The sequence below is a fragment of the Dryas octopetala genome, chromosome 7 (genome assembly GCF_963921425.1).
Source record: "Dryas octopetala chromosome 7, drDryOcto1.1, whole genome shotgun sequence".
Classification (NCBI taxonomy): Eukaryota; Viridiplantae; Streptophyta; class Magnoliopsida; order Rosales; family Rosaceae; genus Dryas; species Dryas octopetala.
In genome coordinates, this window is record NC_141372.1 from 4,357,174 (window position 1) to 4,378,997 (window position 21,824).

At 35.5% G+C, this 21,824-nt stretch overlaps 2 protein-coding genes across 2 annotated transcripts; both read right to left on the reverse strand.

Annotated features, from left to right (window-relative positions):
- Positions 1 to 1,865: 1,865 nt before the first annotated feature.
- On the reverse strand, positions 1,866 to 3,744 carry ASPGB1 (N-terminal nucleophile aminohydrolases (Ntn hydrolases) superfamily protein). The gene is made up of 4 exons (XM_086251756.1): positions 3,521 to 3,744; positions 3,019 to 3,252; positions 2,664 to 2,750; positions 1,866 to 2,528 (listed from the first exon to the last, which is right to left on the reverse strand). The coding sequence occupies exons 1-4, from the start codon at positions 3,680 to 3,682 to the stop codon at positions 2,037 to 2,039; spliced, it is 975 nt and encodes a 324-aa protein (XP_086107882.1). The 5' UTR covers positions 3,683 to 3,744; the 3' UTR covers positions 1,866 to 2,036.
- A 12,657-nt stretch (positions 3,745 to 16,401) lies between these two features.
- On the reverse strand, positions 16,402 to 18,327 carry LOC147278728 (cyclin-D3-3-like). The gene is made up of 4 exons (XM_086249983.1): positions 17,611 to 18,327; positions 17,302 to 17,503; positions 17,045 to 17,175; positions 16,402 to 16,915 (listed from the first exon to the last, which is right to left on the reverse strand). Exons 1-4 carry the CDS (start codon positions 18,160 to 18,162, stop codon positions 16,640 to 16,642), a joined length of 1,161 nt encoding a protein of 386 aa, XP_086106109.1. The 5' UTR covers positions 18,163 to 18,327; the 3' UTR covers positions 16,402 to 16,639.
- Positions 18,328 to 21,824: the final 3,497 nt, after the last annotated feature.

Consider the following 21,824-nt stretch of genomic DNA (forward strand, 5'->3'; position numbering starts at 1 on the left):
AGAGAGGTCTCATTGAGGCAAGAAGGTAATTAATGTTTTAGTGTATGTTTTTCTATTTTAATTTTTCTCTTATATTCCTATAAATTATTTTATTTTCAATAATTTTTTGATGTTTAACCAAAAATTTCCTAATTGACTTCTTGATGTGATCGAAAATTTCCTAATTGATTTCTTGTCAATTGTGAATTGTTTTGCAAAAGATTTTATTAGGGGTCCAATTTAGATTTCGCTCCTGAGCCTTCCAAAAGTCAGGGCCGACCTTGATATCACATCACAAATTTGGTCCATTAATTAATAACATGTACTTCAAAAATAAAAAAAATTTGAATCGTAGATTAAAATGTTTTTAAAAACATTCATCCCCAAATATCATTAGTTTAATGCTTGCGATCGAATCAGGTAATTTAATTGAGAATTGTGCATCAATCTAATACTGATACAATACACTATAGACTCTGCAGGTTTTCATAAAGAATCTTTGATATTTACTATTAATGGTATTCCTAAGAAATCATAGGATTCACTTATTTACTACAAAAAACTGCTTTTATTGTTTCCATGCCCAGTGCCTCTGGCAGTGTTCAATTTAATAGACTCTCTCTCATATGCACAAACTAAAATCTGTGATATTAATTATCAGTGATACTCCTATATAAGAAATCATAGGGTTCAGTTATCTATTGAAAAAAAAAATTAAAAAATTACTTTCAAATGTACATCATCAAGGAGATATCTGCCTCGTAAGTGCACAGGGTTATCTGGTTCTCTGTCTTGTACATAAAATTGGAAGTATACTTGAAATGGATACAACACCATCATTTTGGACTTTGGAGGATAGGGAGGGAGCCATGAATGCCCATCTTCAATGATCCATATACATGTTTCAGACAAACCTGAGCATTTCTAGCACTTAAAAAAAATCATAGGATTCACTTATTTATTTAAAAGGTCTGCTTTTAAATATTGTTTCCACACTCTTATAAAATAAAGATATGGAAGTGAGTTAATTAGGTTGGGGCAGCATCATAATTAGTCAATATTGATGTGAATATTAATTGCTCTTCCTAAAAGTATCTATAAAAGTAAATAAGTCAATATTGATGTGGATAATTTTTCAGAAACTATCTTTCTCATATCGGGGTTTGTTTTCTTTGTTTACTGTAGTCCGAATTTGATTAATTTTTTTAACACTTTTTAATTTAAGTTTTGTAAGAGTTTAAGAAAAGTTAAATAAGTCTTTTTAAAAGATTATGTGTCAAATGAAGTATGAGATGTATTTACCTATATTAATTTTGTAGTGAAACCTTTTTTAAATCTTTTTTCTTTTGTAATTTAATTAATGTTTTGTAGAATTTAAATGAGGTTATATTAGTCTTTTTTAAAATTTATGTGGCAAATATAATTAGATCTATTAAATGATCTAATTGACAAAAATTCCATGTCATTAGGCACCTGCCCTAGCATTGCCCATTAATTCCTATATATGTTTTATAACTTAAGCGCGCATGCCAGCCAAGAGCCATCTCAACTCGACAACTCATGCTTTTTCTACTCATGTCTTGTTCTGGCTATAGCATTAAACATGTAAGGCAAGTCACAACTAGCAATCTGACAAACATAAAAGGCATAACTTTCACAATTTCTTCCGCACTGTTATGATAAAAGTGGTTCCCGGAATCTATATTTTTTGGCAACTTGTGAGAACAAAATGTTCTTGGTTACCCTACATAAAATTGCGCAATATTTTCCGGAATTGACATCTATTATTTCAACAACTAGTCTTCTTTTTCATTTCATTCATAATGCCTCTACGGAATTAGTACTGGAAACAAAAGAGTCTAGATTCCAAAGAAACAAAAGAGGGATGTATGAAAATGCTTTGGCCATTTTTATTTCTTGATTTGCAAATACATGCCACTCTTACACTACAAATTACACCTAAAGAGCATGCATTAGGAACTTGACCACCACCAGATACAAGCATTAAGTATCCAGACAAACAAAGCAAATCCAGAAAGAAACACTTCAAATCCTCCCTACTGATCCCAAATACCAACCTCCATGAACCCATCCTCAGTGGCACAAGCCCTAAACATCCCAGTACAGTTAAACCCACAAGCCACTTCCCCTTTACTGGACACAGCTATGAGCCCAGCCTTGCCTTCATCAAGCCTATTCTTGATCACAAAGTCCACAGCGTCCTGTAGGCCCAGGCCCTTGTACTCCATCACAGCCGCAACCTCACGCGCCAGTGTCCCGCGTATGATGGCCTCTCCCTCTCCAGTGCACGACACCCCACACAGGTCACACGCGTAGGTCCCAGCACCAATCAAGGGCGAGTCACCAATGCGGCCAGTCATTTTGTTCATGAGCCCACCAGTTGACGTGGCTGCAGCGCATTGTCCCCGGCTGTCCACCACCACGCACCCGACTGTTTCGGGTGCATACACACTTATGGGGAGCCCGTTCATGTGTAACGGGCTCTCCACACCTGCTCCGCAACTCTCGAGGGGGATTCTGTAGTCAAACTGATCATACCAGAAAGGGTGTTAGAAATAGCTTTTAAACTAGAGTAAAACTTACATAAAACTATAAAAACGAGTATTTTTTATGAAAATGTTTCATAAAACAAAACCAACAAAAAAAGATTGAAGGATGTATACCAAGATGGTGTTGGCCTCCTTAGCCAATTTGAGCATTCCCACATTTTCCTCGGTGATAAAATAGTCATTGTCGACGAGCTCAACGCCCTGATAAAATTACACCAAATCCCACTAAGATTGAATAGAAAATAAAATCATAATACTATTATTAAATTGTGTCTGGAGGCGATCAAATAAATTATTATTTAAATGGGCGGGCGTGTGGCACCATAGTAGGCTAGAATCTTTGTACTAGATTCATACACCTGCTGAAAAGGACAGTGGTTTCGTGGAGTCGACAAGACTATTCAAGATCTTTACATTTTTTGGGTGATTTAAAAAATATTATTGATGGCAAAACGGTAAATAAACGAACCTGGTTCCGGGCGAAGTCTTCGGCACCGGAGAAGGCGAGGTAGGAATGCGGGGACTTGTCCATGACGAGGCGGGCGAGGGAGATCGGGTTCTTAACGGTGGTCAGGCCCGAAACGGCGCCGCATCGTCTTTTGGGCCCATCCATGATACTGGCTTCCATCTCGACCCTCCCTTCTTCGTTGAGGGCAGATCCACGGCCAGAATTGAACAGAGGATCGGTTTCCAATTCCCGAACCTGTTTTAGAGAAATAATGGTCAGAAATTTGCATCACTCTTCGAGATGTCAGAGTCCAGCAATCAGCATTCATGATGCACCTCCAGTTCAGCATAACAAATAAACTAAGACATAACGGAAAACACGTACGGGAACCGAAAAGGAATGTTTTTTGGAATCATGAAAAGCGTGTGTGTTTGTTTTCCGAGAAAATGCAGATAATAACGACATTCTGAGAATGAGAAATGAATTAACAGAGACAGAGAGATGGATCGATTGATTGACGTACGACAAGTTCGACAACGTCGATGGCAGGGAGATTTGAGCGAAGAGCAGAGATTCCGAGATTGAGGCAGCGAGTGAGGAGTTGTTTGGCTTGTTCTTGACGCTCGAGGGGGAGATTCGGGTCGACACCAGCGCCGCCGTGAACCGCAATAGCCCACCCGCCCATTCTCTCTCTCTTTGGTGTCTCTTACAGGACTTGCTTTGTGTCTGAGGGTCTTGTGGCTACGAGAATGAGTAGGGGTTGGCGTTATATAGGCGCTGGCGAGCTTAGCGGACTCCAAATGGCATTGATGTCGGATCTTAAAAATCAATTAAATTGGGTTCGGGATTCCCTGTTTGGTCCAAAAATAAAGTTTATAATTTTTTTTTTTTTTTTTTAATTGGGATTCCCTGGAAATGCAAATGCATCGCATTTTGTGTCTCCCGTGCCCACTTGTTGCGGGAGGTTTATTTAGGGTCAGTCCAGTAGAGAGTAGAGACACACGAGTCTCCAAATAAACGTCGTTTCGTGTTTAACTTTTTCGACCCCCTCTTTTTACGGTCAAGCTCGTTTTTGGGTTGTTCTTGCCTTTTCTTGTCAACTTAGTCTCAGTACGCACTAAAAGATTTATTGTGTGTGAGTGTAATATTATGTTGTTAACCATATATCAACCGACACATATAATATGTATACAATAATTAAAGTAAAAAACTTAAAGTTAAGAACTTAAGACAATAATAATTACACATACTATTACCACACCGTCACACTGCAAATGCATTGTAGGTTTTGCATGATCCATTTATCTATTTTATGCTTAATATATGGTAAACGAAATGTATTGTTAGGTTATTATTCACTTTCCTGTACTCTTCGACCTTCATGCCACACCTAATTTTATTAACATTTCTGCTAATTAGATTCGAGGACAATTTTTCTATTTTCAAATTTTTTTCTTTCGTTCCCTAAAAAAGATTGTGTCGTACTTGATACTTCAACTCTACCTTTCTGCAAATGCACAGACCGAATCTGGTTGGAGCAGGTTATATAAGGCAGTCTAGTCATGAACAACGCAACACCTGCGGGTCATTTGATAACTTAAAATTATTAGAATCACATGAGCAATTTAAATTATACACTAAAATATATTTGCTCCGGAACTCGTGCAAATAAAATACAAAGACTCCTTCCAAATTCGCAACTACATTTAAACACCTCGTTTGGCTAAGTATTTTGTTGCTTTTCGCCTCTTGATTCTTCTCTTTCTTTATTTGAAGGGAATCCCTTGAATTGGTTTGTCGAATCATTGAAGTTTTATATAGGTATGGCAATTCCAGTTAGCTTAATTAATGTTAATCCCTCACAATTTCCAATAATTTCAAAGAAATTTAAGTATTCATTTCAAAATTAATTGGTAATAGAATGAGTAACTAAAATCCTTATAAACTACTGATAAGGTCATCACTTTTTCAATGTGGGATTTCTCTCAACACTCTCCAGCACATGTGGTGTCATTTAAACTTAACACGTGAACAATTTATATTGGGTGTCGTGGGAGAATGTGTGGTCGTTAGACGCATTACATGAATAACCTGCTCTGATACCACAAAAAAATTTAAACATCCATCCCAAAATCAATTAGTAATGAAAGGAATAACTCAAATCCTTATAAACTACTAGCAAAGCCCTCACATCTTCAATATGAGATTTCTCTCAACACATCTATGGCCACTAGCATTAGATTTTTTCCCTTTTTTTTTTTTTTTTTTTTTTTAAAGTTTCGGTCGACCCTGTTTGGGAAACAAAACTTCATTTTTCTACTACTGCCTTGCGTTCTTGAGATATTTTCATGTTGATAATATATATAAAAGCCCTGATGCATGGTGGCCATTGGTGGGTGGTGGCATCCTCGAACCTCTTTCAGCTTTCATGTGACTTCTTTCTTTGCAGTACGTTTCTTAATTAAAGTAAGGTATGTGTGGCGGGCCTGCCGGCGGCCCAAAATTAAATTCAAGATGATGGGTCCCAACACCCAAGGATATATGCTACTAGATTTTGATATATGTATACATATTTCAATGTCATGATCTACATCCACGTACATGTCCACGTACGTATATTACGATTATCATCATATATAATGAGACGATAGGTTTGATGATAAATTGATTGGCTAATTTTGCTTAGGCTGATGACAAACTGAGGATTAAGCTCTCAGATATACATCAAGCCCATTCAAATTTCAAACACTTCACCTGGCCTTCTAATATTCAACAAAAATACTAATAAGAATTGACTACTTGTGGTTCACAAATGATATACGTAAATCAATTGGTAATATTCTCACATGCATAAAATACGACCATATATGTGCTCAGTGCTAGGCTGCTAGCTAGCTCTAAAATAAGATTAATTTTGATGTCTGCTATAAAATTCATTAACAGTGATGAAGACTGAAACATACAAGCACTCCCAAAGTTGGGGGACGAGACATTCCACGTCAGCAACATATTTAGTTTATGTATGTACATTGTACCCACTTACCCACGTCCACTTTGTTAAGTGTGTCCTTTTCAATCCTCCATAGGATGCAGTGTACATATTCACCGCTCCCTTTAATTCCTAGCTATATATTCCACTTTTTTAATACTTTCCTGGCTGTTTCGCAACCGAACCCAATTAATCACTTTATAACAAACTAATACTAGTATTCAAAATCACTTAAAGTGTGGAATTATATTCACCTTTTTTTACCTATTTTCTTTTTTATTATTGTATATATATGAAACAGTTTCACTATAAGGAGTGTTTTAAATCTAACCAGTTAGCAAGTTAATACGAAGTTAATCATGCTTTTGAGCCTACCAAATAACTAATCGCATAATTCGAACGATCAATTATTTATGCCCTACTTCAAAAATCATTATTACAAAAAATCAACTAAATCGAAAATCATGTAGTCATCTAATTGAGATCAAATAAATAGACGATCAGTATTTTCGATAAAAGCATATAAATAGTTGTCATTATAATCAAATGACTAAATAACTTCCGATTTTGAAGATTTTTTACAGGGATGATCTTTAAAGTAGGGCCTAAAAAATAAACGATTCGAATTTTGAAATTACATTGTGTAGTGGGCCTAACAGGGTGGTTAGCTTTGTATTAATTTACTAACCAGTTAATTTTAGAGCATTTTTGTTCAAATATACCATCAAGTTATCTTTGCGGGATCAATATATATATATATAATGGTAATTAACTTCTCCAAACTCCTCCATTTAGGGAATTGCTATTAACTTCTCAAACTCCTCCAATTGGGAAATGCTTTTCGTGCTCACACAATAGTCATGATTTGATGCTTACTCGCTAGCTTATATGCGTCGGTGTACCGTAACTAATTAAGATTATCTTCTTCTTTTTTCATGCCTTCACATTCGTATAGATGATGGGAAATTCTGAAATATTCATACTCTTGATTTAATTTCCTTTTATTCTTTGTTAGAAATTGTTGTATTATATTGGAACACAAAAACACTCATTTTGTAGAGAAATTATTGTGTGTGATCGTAACAACACGTGATATACAAATCCACTTAAATTATAACACGTGTATAATAATTAAAAATTAAAACTCTCAATTCTAAACTCTAAAAAATATTCTTAAAATCGCACACGTGTTATGATCTAAATGGATTAGTAACGTACATCACGTCATTAAACCACATAGTATTACGGTCACATATAATAATTAATGTACTTGCATCTCACTACCAGAAATTAACGTAACTTAACTTCATGCAAGTAGGCAAAATAAATTAATTTGTGCTAATCAAATTGTACGTTTGCCTCCATAAAATTCAAGCCATACATGCATTTGTCCTCGCATTCACCTTACCAATCACTAAATTTGAGTGTTGGGAACCACATGTTATTGTACTTGTGCTTGTGTATTTTCCATTATTGAAGTGTGAATGTACAATATGAGTCATTTCTTGCTAGCTAGCTTGACCTCACTTACTTAGGTCATTGTCTGATAATGATACTCATATTTGGACATAGAAAGGTTTTGGTCATCTCAAAGAAGAGTGGTTGCAAAAACACACACACACAAAGAAAAATTATAAAGGAACTTAGTGCATGCATCGTGCTTATAAATCATTTAAATATAGCTAGGCAGCCTAGGCAAGGGAAGTAATATATATTTGTAAATTTTTACGTATGTAAGCAGAGGCTCAAAAGAAAATGGCAGTGTCATAGTCACTGACGCATACCAATGGTGAAGAAATATGGACCACAACAAAACAGAATAATAATAATAATAATAATAATAATAATAATAATAATAATAATAATAATAATAATAAAAGGAATTTATTACCAATAATTTGGAAAAGATTTAGGTCATGAGTCTCATGACATTGAATTCTAGTACATTAAGTTATTGTATATAATAGTTGAGAGGGACAATGAGTTAGTAATACCACATCAAGTGGTTGTAAACTTGTAATACTAATGGAGGATGATGCAGAACGCATTTCCAAACACCTGCATGCGATTTGCAAACCAAACAGGCAGTAGAGGCGGTATAAAGTATAAACATAAACATAATAATTTGACCCAAAAAAAAAAACTTAAACATAAACATAAAAACATTTTATTAGGTCGAGGCAGTGGTACGACGGAATCTGGTATGATACTCTCTTCCTACATCGCTTTCTGGGCCGGGCCCCAAATAGGCCAGGGCATTGTGCTGTGCGCTCCAAAAGATTCGCATCACATGTTCTGTCTTATTGTCAGTTGAGTATCTCCCAACTTTCCGCTAGTTGATTGTCAAAAAGATCCCCCCGGCTCACAAAGTGGCTTTGGCCTCCCCACCCCAGTAAAATTTTAATCTACTGCTTAATTTAATTCATTTGCTTCGCTTCAATTTACTTAATTTAATCATTAAAAGTGGTTTTCGTCTTAATTTTTGACCCCTATAGGCGGCTATAGCGCATTGGATCTTGATTTTTCATTCTTTTCCCTTTTCTCGGCAAATAAAGTTTCTTTTCCTTTTTATTTTTATCTTTTTTATAGAAAATCTGTGATTAGTGAGATTTTTAACAGGCAGTAAGGGAATACAAAGAGGTACAACATTCAACACTCTTTTTTTTTAAGGAAAATACTAGGGTGCCATCTAAAGATTCGGATGCTCTACTTAATTTTCAATATTAATCGTGTCAAAAGTGTATGAGTAAAAGGGTTGTAAATTCATAACATTTTTTTATTGGATAAAATCAAATATAAACCTTTAAATTTGTAATACGCGATTGGCCAAAACATGAGTTTTTTCTTGCCTTCCCAAAGTAAGGTTTATTCTCATCATTTCTTCCTTCATTGTTATGGTATGTAATACCTTAAAATCGCATGAAAATCTTATTCCGAGGAATGAAAATGAAATATTGTTAGAAGAAACAAACTTCAGTCAACAAACGTAGCATGTCTTATCACATTGTGAAAAACATGGGGATGATTATTGCCACAGTAGCAGAGCCACAATGAGGGCATCGGGGTCATATGACTCCAATAGTCAGATTGTTTCACTCTTACAATATTGTGTCTGACCCCATTATTCTTTTAGATAAAAAAAATTAGACCCTATTTTGTATGAATATTAGAAGATGAGTTTCTTATTTAAAAACAGTGTGTTACTTTACTTTCTATGTGTGCTTTTGGCTATTGGCTTGTTGTGTTTATTTTTTTGGATTAATTTAATTAGTTTCTTATTTGATTATTTATTTTATGTCTGCTAAATAAATGAAGATGGCACAAAATTGCAAATACTTTTTTTTTTTAATTATAGTTGGCTCTCACAACAATTATAATTAAGAGGCTAAGATAAGTAGATACAACAATTGAAAAATTTTCTATTGTTTTCATGCCCCCATTATGATTAATTCTAGCTACGCCCCTAATTATTGGTACTTGGTTTTGTTTCCTAAACCCTTGGAAATAGTAAAAAGGAGATTCAAAAACATAGGCGCTTAGTTTGGCTATCCAAATATCTACAAAGGAACCAATAGTTAATCAAATAGATGGTTCTCATGCACTATTTATAAGGTCCAATGTATTTGTCCCAATGTTCGTGGTTGGTGGCATGCTTCACCACCATCACACAGGATACGACACAAGGACAATAACAGGTGCTTTAATTTTTGATATCCTATCAGGCTATCGATCAATGTTCAATAATAAATACAAAACATGCACTGTGTGCTCAAACGGCTATCATCAGACTATGAGTGTTCCAAATTCTTCACAATGCCTGCTTGCTATAGCTAGTGGGGGCGACCAGCCAAAATAACCAAATCCACATATCTGCGAATAAAGGACTTAGTGATAGATTTCATCGACAACACTCCAAATTTCTTACTGAATCGAACTGGACAACTGCCTTTTTCAAGATCTCTCAGAAGAAAATAAGTTGTTGAAGAAGATGGAACAGAGCTCGGGACCAAAATGGACAGAGATGGAGCAGGCAACTAATTAAAGCAACACCTTACACTATACTCAACGAACAAGTTGCTCTAGCTTGTCGACCTTTGCCATCCACAAGAGGCAAATAAAACCTCCAAGTCTAAACAATCTATTAAATTTTTTGTTTTATCTGCCCTGCCATATTTACACATTATCTTATTTGTTAGAAATTAATCAATTATCGTGGCCCAAAAAAAAAAAAAAAAAAAAAAATCAATTATGTACATACTTGAATATTTTATGCAATCCCATTTCTATGTGGTGACCAATTGCCTTTATCTGTGAGCTTTACAATACATAAACCGAAAAAAAAAAAAAAAAAAAACCCAGTTCAGTACGTCAGTGTTTTGGCATACACATTATTGACCACATAAACATTACACAGCCAGGGATTGCTATCAATAATGTATTAATGTTAATGTGATCCAACTCAAGTTCTGACCTAAATATAGTAAAAACGAACATAATCACGTGTCTAGTTGGTGTCCAACTCTCTTGTAGGTTCCGATATGCTCAACTGGGCTCGTTTATCTGGGCCTTGGATTCGAGTGAGCTTTTGGCTGGTGTAGTTCAAGCCTTTATGGTTTCTGACTTCTTTATTTTTTTTTGGGTCAAAATAGTTTCTGACTTCTGACGTTCAACTTTCGAACCAAACTTCCTTGAAAGCCCAAGGCCAGACTTTAATGAATTGGAGTAAATCTCAACATGCTATTCTTTATTGACCAAGTAGCTATATCAAAGTTCCTTGCCTTATTCTTGATTGTTTGCATTTAAATATGTGGGCCTCAGTTCAATTCTTTAGGGCTCAATCTTTAGGATCTTCTTATTCTTATCCATTGGGCAATTCTGTGTGCGACTCGTGATTGGTGAATTAATAACAAACATTCTATGTAGTTTCTGATGAAAAACAGAGCTAATTAGCTAAATGCGCTGTGTGGTTAATTACGTAGGTTAACTATAACATGTTTAAGCTTTAATGATATTTTAAATTTGTTTATGTCCAAGTCACAGTTCTAATTGAATCTTACTGACGTATATATTCATGAGTCATCCGTAGTTGCATAATTTCACAAGCACCATAATTTATTCATACAAGACCAAGAAAAAAGTGCATGTGAAGGAAAACAAAATAAAACACTCAGTTTCAATTCTGTATTTCTGTACGTTTACTGTACGTACTAGTATATGCTATATACTTTTGTTAAAAAAAAAAAAAACAAAAGAAGAAGTTTCGGGGTCAGATTATACTTACTTTCACCCCCAATAGTCTTACTTTCACCTTTAAAAAAATAAAAGTAAGATACTCAATTACTCATAAAGTCCTAATGCATGGAATAGCAGAGTACCAATTTAAAAGCTTATTGTTCGTATGATTAATCGTCTGGGCATAACGACAAGTCACACAAGGCCTAACACCATGCTGTTTGGGCCTAGACCCAAAAGACTAAGTCCTTCCTGGGCTCCTAGCCCATGATCTACTAGGCTCCGGCCTCATAGGCTCCGGCCCCCTGGGCCCTGGCCTCTTAGGCTCCGGCCTCCCAAGCTCAAGCCTCCCGGGCCCCCGACCCGTGTCAACTCACTCGGATCCTCGAGACCGGTGCCACGTGGCGCTCCTACAGTGCAAGTCACCACAAAGGACACGTGTCGTCACCGGATTGGTTGACACTCTTCCAAAGGTACTATAAAAGAGGTACCTTCTGTTCACAAAAGGACAACTGAAATCATTATTATACTATTCACTCACTCTGCTTTCAGATCTCTCTGAACACTGACTTGAGCGTCGGAGGAGCTTTGGCCGGCACGACACCGGTGCCCTTCCCGCTCACTTTTGTGTACTTGCGCAGGGTGCTTTGGATATCATTCTCTCTCATTACTCACTAGTCGGACCCAGCTACCCGTTCCTGCCCCACTTCGACGTGTCGTCCACTCAGTGGTGGGTCAACGGGCCTACGTGGTTCGACTCGACGTTGACTGCTCTACCATTTTTGAGCATCAACACTTATGAATTGGGGCATTCAGACTACCAGAAAAAGAAATAGAATTAAAACCTACCAATGAATTATGAAACAGGTTTGCAATGGACCACTGTTGCTGCCCTGGCTACTAGTTAGTCAGAGTAGTATAGTCCATCATAATCATATGGACCACTTGTACGGTCGTGGCATGCATGGTTTGGCCAACCCAAAAGTAATGGACCTTGTTTTAACATATTATTGTAGCCTCCTCCACCTTCATAAAACAAATTTAGATGATGAATTGATGGTGATGAACCAACTGCAGTGCAGGGTTGTCTTCACTTGTTAAAGTCTCAGACTCTGAACAATGTATAGTACGTTTGGCATTTCATGAGATAGTGACACATACTGTATCTATCAGACAGAAGCAGGCCTAGCCCAGCCCACCAAAGCCCATTGGATACCCATCCTGTTGATGTACGTGTATGTGTATGTGAATGACGACTCATCATCAACTGTTCTCTCTCTCTCTCTCTCTCTCTCTGCAGCCACACTGCAACAATGCAACAAACAAAACCTGGAATAAACAGCATTCAAAAATATCCAAAATTTAAGCCACTCACGCGTCCAATGTGCATCATCTTCTGCATACATGCCAAACTTATTCATGAATTTCAATGTCCCATCTTTTCTCTCCACTCTGTCTCCAATCTTCTTCTGCATAATGGGTCCACTCCAACTGCATATGTATGATTTCTCATTTACTATGCTTTACTAATAGTAATGGACGTATATAAAACTGTCTCCTCGACATTTCGGACCCAATTACACTTTGCGCCGCATCTAATCTATGTTAGGGTGTGTTTGAATCAAGGACAGTATATGCTTTCATTGATTCAATAATTCTATAAACATAATTGACAAATTCATTCAATAATTCTAAACATAATTGGGAGGTATTCTTATATTGAATACTACCTCCCATATAAATTTGATGATGTCTGAATAAGTTTGACTTTGATTTAAACTACTTGACCATAGGACTCAATAACCCTTCTATAGCGATGACCTTTGTTTTAGAAAAACCAGCCCTACCTCTAAATTAATTAATGATCAACAACCTACCCTGTGCTTGGATACGACACTAGGCTGATACAACAATAAAACGATTTATAGAGCTTTATTACTTTATGACTTATGGTTTACTTGACTTTTCAATTTATTTCTCTCATTCTAGTATTTTATCTAAAAGCCTATTCAGGTGCAAACGTTCACATCCAGCATTAAGCGTTCAATAACCATTGCCAAGCACTCGGTAGTGCAAAAAAATTTGGTACCGAGCGCTCAGACTTTGTTTATCTGCGTTTATGTTATAATTTAGCTTTGGGATTTTGGACGGAGCTAAAGCCTAACATAACGCTTCCACAAATGTTATTTTATACTCTAGGAGGGGATGAGGTAAACTTATCAGCCTATACCCTCAAAATCAGGTGAAGAAACTGCTTGTAATGCTCGCTTGATTTAAAAAATCTTCGCCAAGCTCTCAAAGAAGCTACCGAGCGCTCAGTGGCACATTCACATGTTCGCTTGTCCACACCTTATCGAATATGTTTTACCTATATGATATTATGCGTCGCATATAACATAATGTTTAATAAAATACTTGATCTAACATATCATAGGTAAACATTAATATTTTTATAAAAATATTAGCGAAGTGAAGTGTAGTTAACAAAATATGCCGCATCTACTTACTACATTACCTAAGATATGTCTTATGGCTCGGATAGAACAACATAAACATGAGGAATTAGAGAATTAATGTGAATTGATAAAAGGGGTGAGCTTTGCAGAGTTGAAAGAGATGCAGCATATCCATAAAAGATGTGAAGATGTTAAGCTGGAACCCATTGTTGGCGCTCTCTGTGGTCTTGATCAACAATCCATATCTTATCATTGTCTTTCTCTCTTTTTCTTTTTAGGTTGAAATAGGCTACAGTCTATGCCCAAAAGCAAACAAAGTGCTTGCAACAACAAAGACATCTCAAACAAAATCAAAAGATATTGTTCCCCGATTTCAGCATTCCCCACCTTTCACCTTTTACCTTTTCTTGCTTTTTCTAGCCATGTTCTTTGGTTGCCATCTAGCTAATTCTATCTAAAATCTCTCCCTAATCTTCCTTCTGCTATGCTATGCCTCCTTTTTGTTGATAATGCGGCTTAATTCTACTTCCTTTTTGGCTCCTCTTTTCTTTAATCCCACCTTTCAACCATTGCTTACCCACCTCAAGGTCTCAAGTCTCAACCCAATTGAACCCAACAAAATCCAAGTGTTAAAAATATGTTCATATGTCATATATGTTTGTACCATAGAATAGAATTTTCTGTAAAATTAAAGATCCATCATAAATTTTTGCATACATATCATATTATGATCATGTGGCAATTTAAGCTCCACTTCAAACACGAAAAGGAAATAATAGTACATAAGTCATGAGGGTGACACTTGCGTCCAATCTATAGACTATATACAATATAGTCCCCATTACCAAATACACACCAGCAGTAGACTGCAATCTGCATATATACGTGTAGTGTATATGAGATGGTTAATATATACGAAGGGAAATTTGAGGCAAACCAACTTCTTATTTTATATTACTCCCGACAATCGCGGTGCATTAGAATATTAGCAGATTCAAGTATTATTTAAGTGAGCTCAGACAGAACTCAGAAGTAGGAAGCATTTCATTTTTTTTTTTTTCCATAAAAAGGAAGTAGTAGAAAAGCACATGCAGTGGCTCTTGTGGGTGTCTCTTGTGAGCTACCAAATGGTCCAAATACCAACGACTATATATGAATTTGAGATCTATAGGTCCAATTCTTTAACTACAAGTTGCAGCAATCTAATGAAAAAAATTAGACAAAATTGGGTTATGATTCATAAAAGATTAAGAAGTTGATATTAATTCAATTGAAACAATCGTAGAAACTCATAATTAAAACAATGATCAAACCATCAATAGTTTAACTGATGTCTAATTAGAACTGGGGCACCGCTAGCTAGGGTCACAAAACTTAAACTATATTCATTTAGTAAACGAATTTGATGAATAAATTTGTTGATCATAGCATTATTGTTAAAAAAAGATGGGATAATATCTTCCAAATTTCTCAATGATCACACTATTTTAGTTTTTATCTTCTTTTACATAATTAAAATAATGATCAAAAGAACCATAATTTAAATGATTTCTAGTTAAAACACGGGCACCACAAGCTAGAATCACAAATCTTAAACTATGTTCATTTTGTACACGAATTCGATGAATAAGTTTATTTATCCTAACATTATTGTTAAAAAAAAAAAAAAAAAAAGATGGGCTAATATCTACCAAATCTTTCAATGATCAAATTATTTTAGTTTTTATCTTGTGAGGGTCCAGTGTAAGAATTGATTCCTAATTCAAATAATTCTCATAAGGCTCATCATCTAAACAAGAGGGTAATCTTATATTAAAGAAGGCCATTAATTTTCTTTCCAAATTAGAGGCATGGGCATTTCATAGATGCAGTACCAAGGTCTTTCTCTATATTATTTGTAGCTCTGGTTGACTTAACCCTGTTGGGTGGGTTTTACTACATAACCCTTCTATAATTATAAGAAAATGAACTTTGGAAACATTGAATGGTCCTATACTCCTAATATAGATGTGTATATATATATTGCATATAGCCATATAGGTAAGACAGAGAGAAGCGTATGCATTGAAAAATGAAAATGAGGATGGACGGTGTTACAGATTGGGTGGTGGGTTACACCTGTTGGTCCTCCTGTTCCAGTCATTAGGGCAAATTTCAAACCCAAAGTCATACAAGATTGAGCGCTTTCATCGAGGTCAAACCTCTAAGTAATAGTCACAATATTTTGAACACCTAAAATGACAGTGGCCGACAACATGTTCCTATAAGCACATGCATACAAACCCCTTTCTTAATCGGTCTTGTTGAATGTTGATCTCCCCCCCCCCCCCCCCCCCCATTTTAATTCTTCGAGAAAAATCAGACTACAAATATGTGATTTCATGTGTTAACAATGCAAAACTTTAGTGCATTTTTTGGACTACTGGTTTATCACTACCTGCCAACCAAAGGTCCAAAACCAATATTACATTGCAACTTGCAAGTGTATCTTTGATTTTATAGAAATTAATAATGATAAGTAGCAATGAGAACTTTGATCATGTGGAGGAAGCTGCGTAGATAGATATTATTGTTTTCTTTTTGTTGTTTTCTTTAAAAAGGGCCATGCAAGATTGCAGAGATATATAATAATACTGCCTGCTGCTACTGCAAGTACTCAATTCATTCATTGCTATTGTTGTTGATGTTCTTAAAACTTTACTCCGGATAAAATGCCAACCATCTCTGCTTCCCAATCCCATAATACCCATCTGAACTCAGATCCTAAGGAACAACAGTCCAAATTAAGATGATCATCCGGGAAATTGGATTAGGATGAAAACACAGAGATGGTAAGCAATTTAACAAATCACATACAAGGAACATAATTAAGGTATTATTAGACATGCGAGACTGAGACTATTTTTTGGATCCTTAAATTTAAAAAAAAAAAAAAAAAAGATGGGTAGTGGAACCAATTGAGGAACTAGCGAGGGATGATGGTGAGAATATGATCTGCTGCTGCTGCTGTAGCATTGGTCGTGTGGTCCTGAGCCCTGCTTTTCTTGGACAGAGGCTCCGGCGAGCATGAGACTGATGATGCCACAGCCCACGAGTCATTTGAGCTCTCGGAGCTGAATGACACGTCCATTACCCCATTTGGGCTGCCAGGGATTGAACCAAACTTGCGCTTCTTGGATTGATTTCCATGGCCTCCTGATGACAACTCCAACGCCAGCTTACAGCAATCATCCACCTTGTCCTGTTTAATTTTAACAAAAATCCGAGGACTTTAATCAACATTGCACATTCAATGTGGGAAAGATCAGTACTTTAAGATTCAATTGTCGATGGTTTGAAGTTTGGATTAAGGAAAAGCATTAGAACAAACCTTGTCAATTCCGAGAATACCCAAGAGCTGGTTTTGGTATTCGACTTGAAGACAGGGTTCAATGTTATTGACAACGTGCAGCATTGTAGCAGTGGCCATTACAGATGGAAGAAAAGACATGAACCTAGAATCTGCAGTTTAAAGGGCAAGAAAGAATCAATATTTTGTAAGGCAAAATCTTAAAGATTTCAACTTTTTCTTTGTTTGTTGATGTTATTGTACAAAGGGGTTAATCCGATTGGGGTGATGGGGGTTACCTGAAATGAGATTGAGAAGGATGAGCTCACACCTCTTGAGGAATTCCCAGCAGAGATGGTCTTTTAAACCAAGCCTCCTTGTGATGTAATCGATGAATGAAATTGGGGTCACAGGGTTCATCTTCCATTGGAGCGTGGAGAGCACCAAAAGCTCCATTCTCTTAATCGTTTTTGCTTCAAACACATACTTACTCTCCTCCACCTAAAAATGAAGAAACCCAATTGATCAGTGAGCAAATCAGGACAGAGAGGCACCAAATTACAAGCATTAATTAATCAAACAAGATTCGACAACCAAAAGACACATACTTGCAGGTCGAGCAATAGGGGCACTTGGGTCTCCTCCACTTTGGCAGCAAGAGAGAGACAAGCCACAGCAGCGAGCTGGGTCATCCATGGTTTCTCAATCTGAAACTGGAGGCTGAAGAAGAACCTGTCAAGGTAGTCCACGGCAAGAAGGGCAGTGAGAGCAGAGAAGGAGTAGTAGGCATTGACTCTGAGCATCCACTCCACGGCCTCTTTACGAGCCCCAGCCAAAGAAGAGTTAGTTTGGAGGGTCTTTTGGAGCTCATTTTGTTGTTTCTCTTTGGATAACAGAGAGATTAGCTCCTCATCGTCCCAGAACAGGTCTTGCTCTAGCAAGATTGGAGGAGGCTTTATTGGTTTGTATAATGAAATATTGCTGTAATTATAACTATCTTCTACTACTTCCTCTTGGAAATAGTCCAGTGCTGTCACTTGCTCCTCCAAATGCTCTTCTGAGCAATAAAGAGCGTCCAAATGGAATGTTGGGTTTTGTTGTTCTTCACTTGATTCTTGATGATGATCACGATGATGGTGGTGATGATGATGTTGATCCATCTTCTTCTGAGAAGAAGAGGTTTGGTTCTGGGTTCATTACTTCATAATTATAGGCCGGAGGCTTATAGGATCGATATGATCAAGAAGAAAAGAGAGGGCTTCAAATCACTTAGCTCTCTATGGCGCTCTCTTTCTCTCTCTCTCTCTCTCTATCTGTCTCTGGTGAAAGAGCAGAGTGCCTAAGGGAGTGAGACCAGAGCCCCAAAGATGCGTTTTATTTGTGGGTTTTCTTCTGACAAAAAAAAAAATGTCTGTTTTTTATTGGGAGCTCGCGTGCATAAAACCACAGGGGACCTCACCTCATGTATGGGCCATGCAGCACGACAAGTTGACACGTGACCCATTTTGTACCTTCTATACTTCCATTTCGGTCCCACCGAATTCTGGCCCCACTCATCACCCAAACCCAATCCCACATCTGATCTAGGTCATCGGATCCCATCAACCGTCAGATCGAGCACCATGTTATCAACGGATATATTTGTAGAAAGATGAATAAAGAATGTTCAGAGTTGGTTCTGACTTCTGAGAGTATGATCTTATATGTTGAGAGTTCTCAAATTCAGTAATGCTATTTAGATCAAATTAATTGACCAAATTAGAGGAACTAAGTGAGGTGTGACTTGGGAAGTGGTTCTCATCTCCACATCTCCCCAAGTGACACTTCACTTGGTCCCTCTTATTTGATTATTTAATTTAATCAAAATAGCATTACTCTTCTCAAATTGAGTATAATCTTATGAATCTTATATGCTTATATATCAAGCTTCTTTTATTAAGAGATCTCTTAAATTCATCACGAGGTTCATTAAATATTGTATTTCAACAATCCAAATCGTTTATTTTGTAAGTATCTATTTCAAAATCATTTATAAAAAAAAAGTAGATAAATCGAAAATCATTAAAATACATTCTTTTGATCAAATAAATAAATGAACAAAATATTTTCAATAAACACTTGAAATGGTGACTATTTAATCAATGGTCAAATGGTTTTCGATTTATTTAATTTTTTGCGAAGACGATCTTTTAATAGAGACAAAACAAATAGATAATTCCGATTATCAAAATACAATGTAAAATAAACCCTATAAAAGATCTTTTAAATAAACTTATTTAAGAAATATCTCAAAACTTACTTATATATTACAGTAGTGCTACATATACCACATTTTTATACCATAATTTCATACCACCTTATGTGGCAACTTACATGGCATTCATACATTGGATACTAAAAAATAAAAAGAAAAACCCAAAAAGAAAAAGAAAAACTTTGTCCAATAAAGTAATGACACGTCAGATGGTATAAAAATGTGGTATAAGAATGTGGTAAGTATAGCATTATAAAAATGTGGTATAAGAATATATTATGTTATACATAAATAATGCACATAAAATATTGAGTCCCATTTTTATCGTTTATCTCAAACCCCGAAATCTCAAAACCGAGTCTGAATATTTTGTGATTGTAGAGGGTATGTGAGTGGCCATGACAGTAGAGAATCTTCTCTCAGCCCGCATTTATGTTATTTTGGGGTTTTATATTTTGTATTTATTGTAAACAAGGAAAAATCTTAGACTTATTTTAAGGGTGAGTCAGTGAGTGAATTGGCGCGCGCGCGCGGGAGCGACTTCCACAATGCCAAAGACTTCGCGCGAAAAATAAACCGCTGAATTTTTTTTCGGATGCGGTGGAGATAATTGAATCGGTACACAGAAACAAACGCCAAAAAGTAAAAGAAAATCTTGCTTTTTTCCAACCAAAATTTAAACTTTAATAAAAAAAGAAGCTGGCAATTTTTTGTTTTATAGGGTTATTTTTATAGATTGCACATAGAATTGCATCTATGTTTTAATATTATATTCGGTTTTCAGATCGTTGTGATATAGTTTATATAAAATGTATGGTACGTGATATATTTTGTGCATGGTTCCAGAAAGTTGTCCAAGAATTAGTGTCAGACTACAACGGTTATTAGATGATGCTCATCTCATCTATAATTCTATAGATGACACAAAATCATAAAGATGAGCATCCAATGAACGCCTAGAAACTTTGGGATCTGGATTTTTCTTTGTTTTTTTCTATTCTGTTTGTTTGCATTTGATTTATAATTTTAATTGTTATTTTTATAATGTGTGTAAATAAAACATGAAATGGATTTTAACATTTTTTGTGTGCATACAAACAAGGTCACATTTATCAATTTAAAACTCATAAATTTATAATACATAATTAAAATTAAAATAAGTATAATGGCCGGATAATTTAAATTCATAACTATAGTTTTGCTTGGTGTTCAAAATTGAATTCGATATGGTAGCTAACTACATTTAATGAGTATTGAAGGATGGATGACGTTTTCTAACTTGAAGGAATAAGATGAATTAGTCATAAGTTATCCTCGCTAATCTCATCCTTTTTGTGGGAATTGTAGGGGAGAAATTTTAGATATCAACATTTTAGGATTAATTCATTTTCTTCCTTTAAGTTATAAGTTTCTTTTTTAAATATACATTGATCAAATTCAACAATGACCTGTGACCCAAATAGCATTAAAATGAAATGGAAAAATGTTAGGACCTATTTCCCAATATTGTTGTAAGAAATTTAAAAAAAAAAAAAAAAGTGTACTATTAAACTATGAACTGGTTTACATTAATTACAACAAATGGCTATATCATAAAATTACAACCACATGAATAAAAAAAAAAATTAGTGAAATGACTATTTGAGAATTATGTTTTTTTTTTTTTACTTTAACTGTTACATATCTCACGTCGTCAAGATATAATTGGGTTATACAGTAGTTTTGAGCAATCCTAACCTTATAAGCCGACTTTAACATGATATTAGAGCTAGGGTACCAACTATATATTGATTTTTTGTTGTTGTAGATAACTGTATATTGAATTTAATGATATGTAATCTATCCTTAAAGAATTGATGTTCACTATCTTTAAGGAATTGGGAAGATCACTATTTGAGCTCATACACTTATAATGTAATCTTCTAATTAAACTAGCTACATCTTTGTAACACTTCTGTATATGTCAATAACGAACCTTTTTATCATTGACTAAATATGATTTATTTTTTAAAAAAGAAAAAAATCATAATAGAGGTTTTGGTTTGATTGGTTATGGTAAAAGTAAAAGTTGAACTTTATACAGATAATTTTAAGCTTTAGCCCAGAGCAGAAGTAAAGGCATCCGTGAGGCATTCTTTTCTTTCTTTTTATTTTACACTTTCAATTTTGAGAATCATGTTCGTTGCAGGCTTATTACTATCTTATTTGAGAGACACCCCAGTGTAAATCGTGGGTAGAGCATACCTTTAATTTTGAGGTTTCTTCTAATTCCTCAGCCTCTAACACTTTACAAATTTCTTTATCAAGCCCTTGAAGGGTTCATAAGAATCATAACGAAAAGCAAGGAAAAGGGTATGCATAAACCCAATGTGAAACTCTAACACAGGTTTACATAACCCATAAACAATAACAACTAAACAGAAATGAATTGTTTTGCATGTAAGTCTAAGAAATCCAATCCATAAAAAAGTTGAAAGAAGTATTAAAAGACTTGGATTATCCAGGGTTCAATTTATTTTGAAGGTACATTCTTTAAGTTTTGAGAGATAAAAAAGTGTAGTATAATAG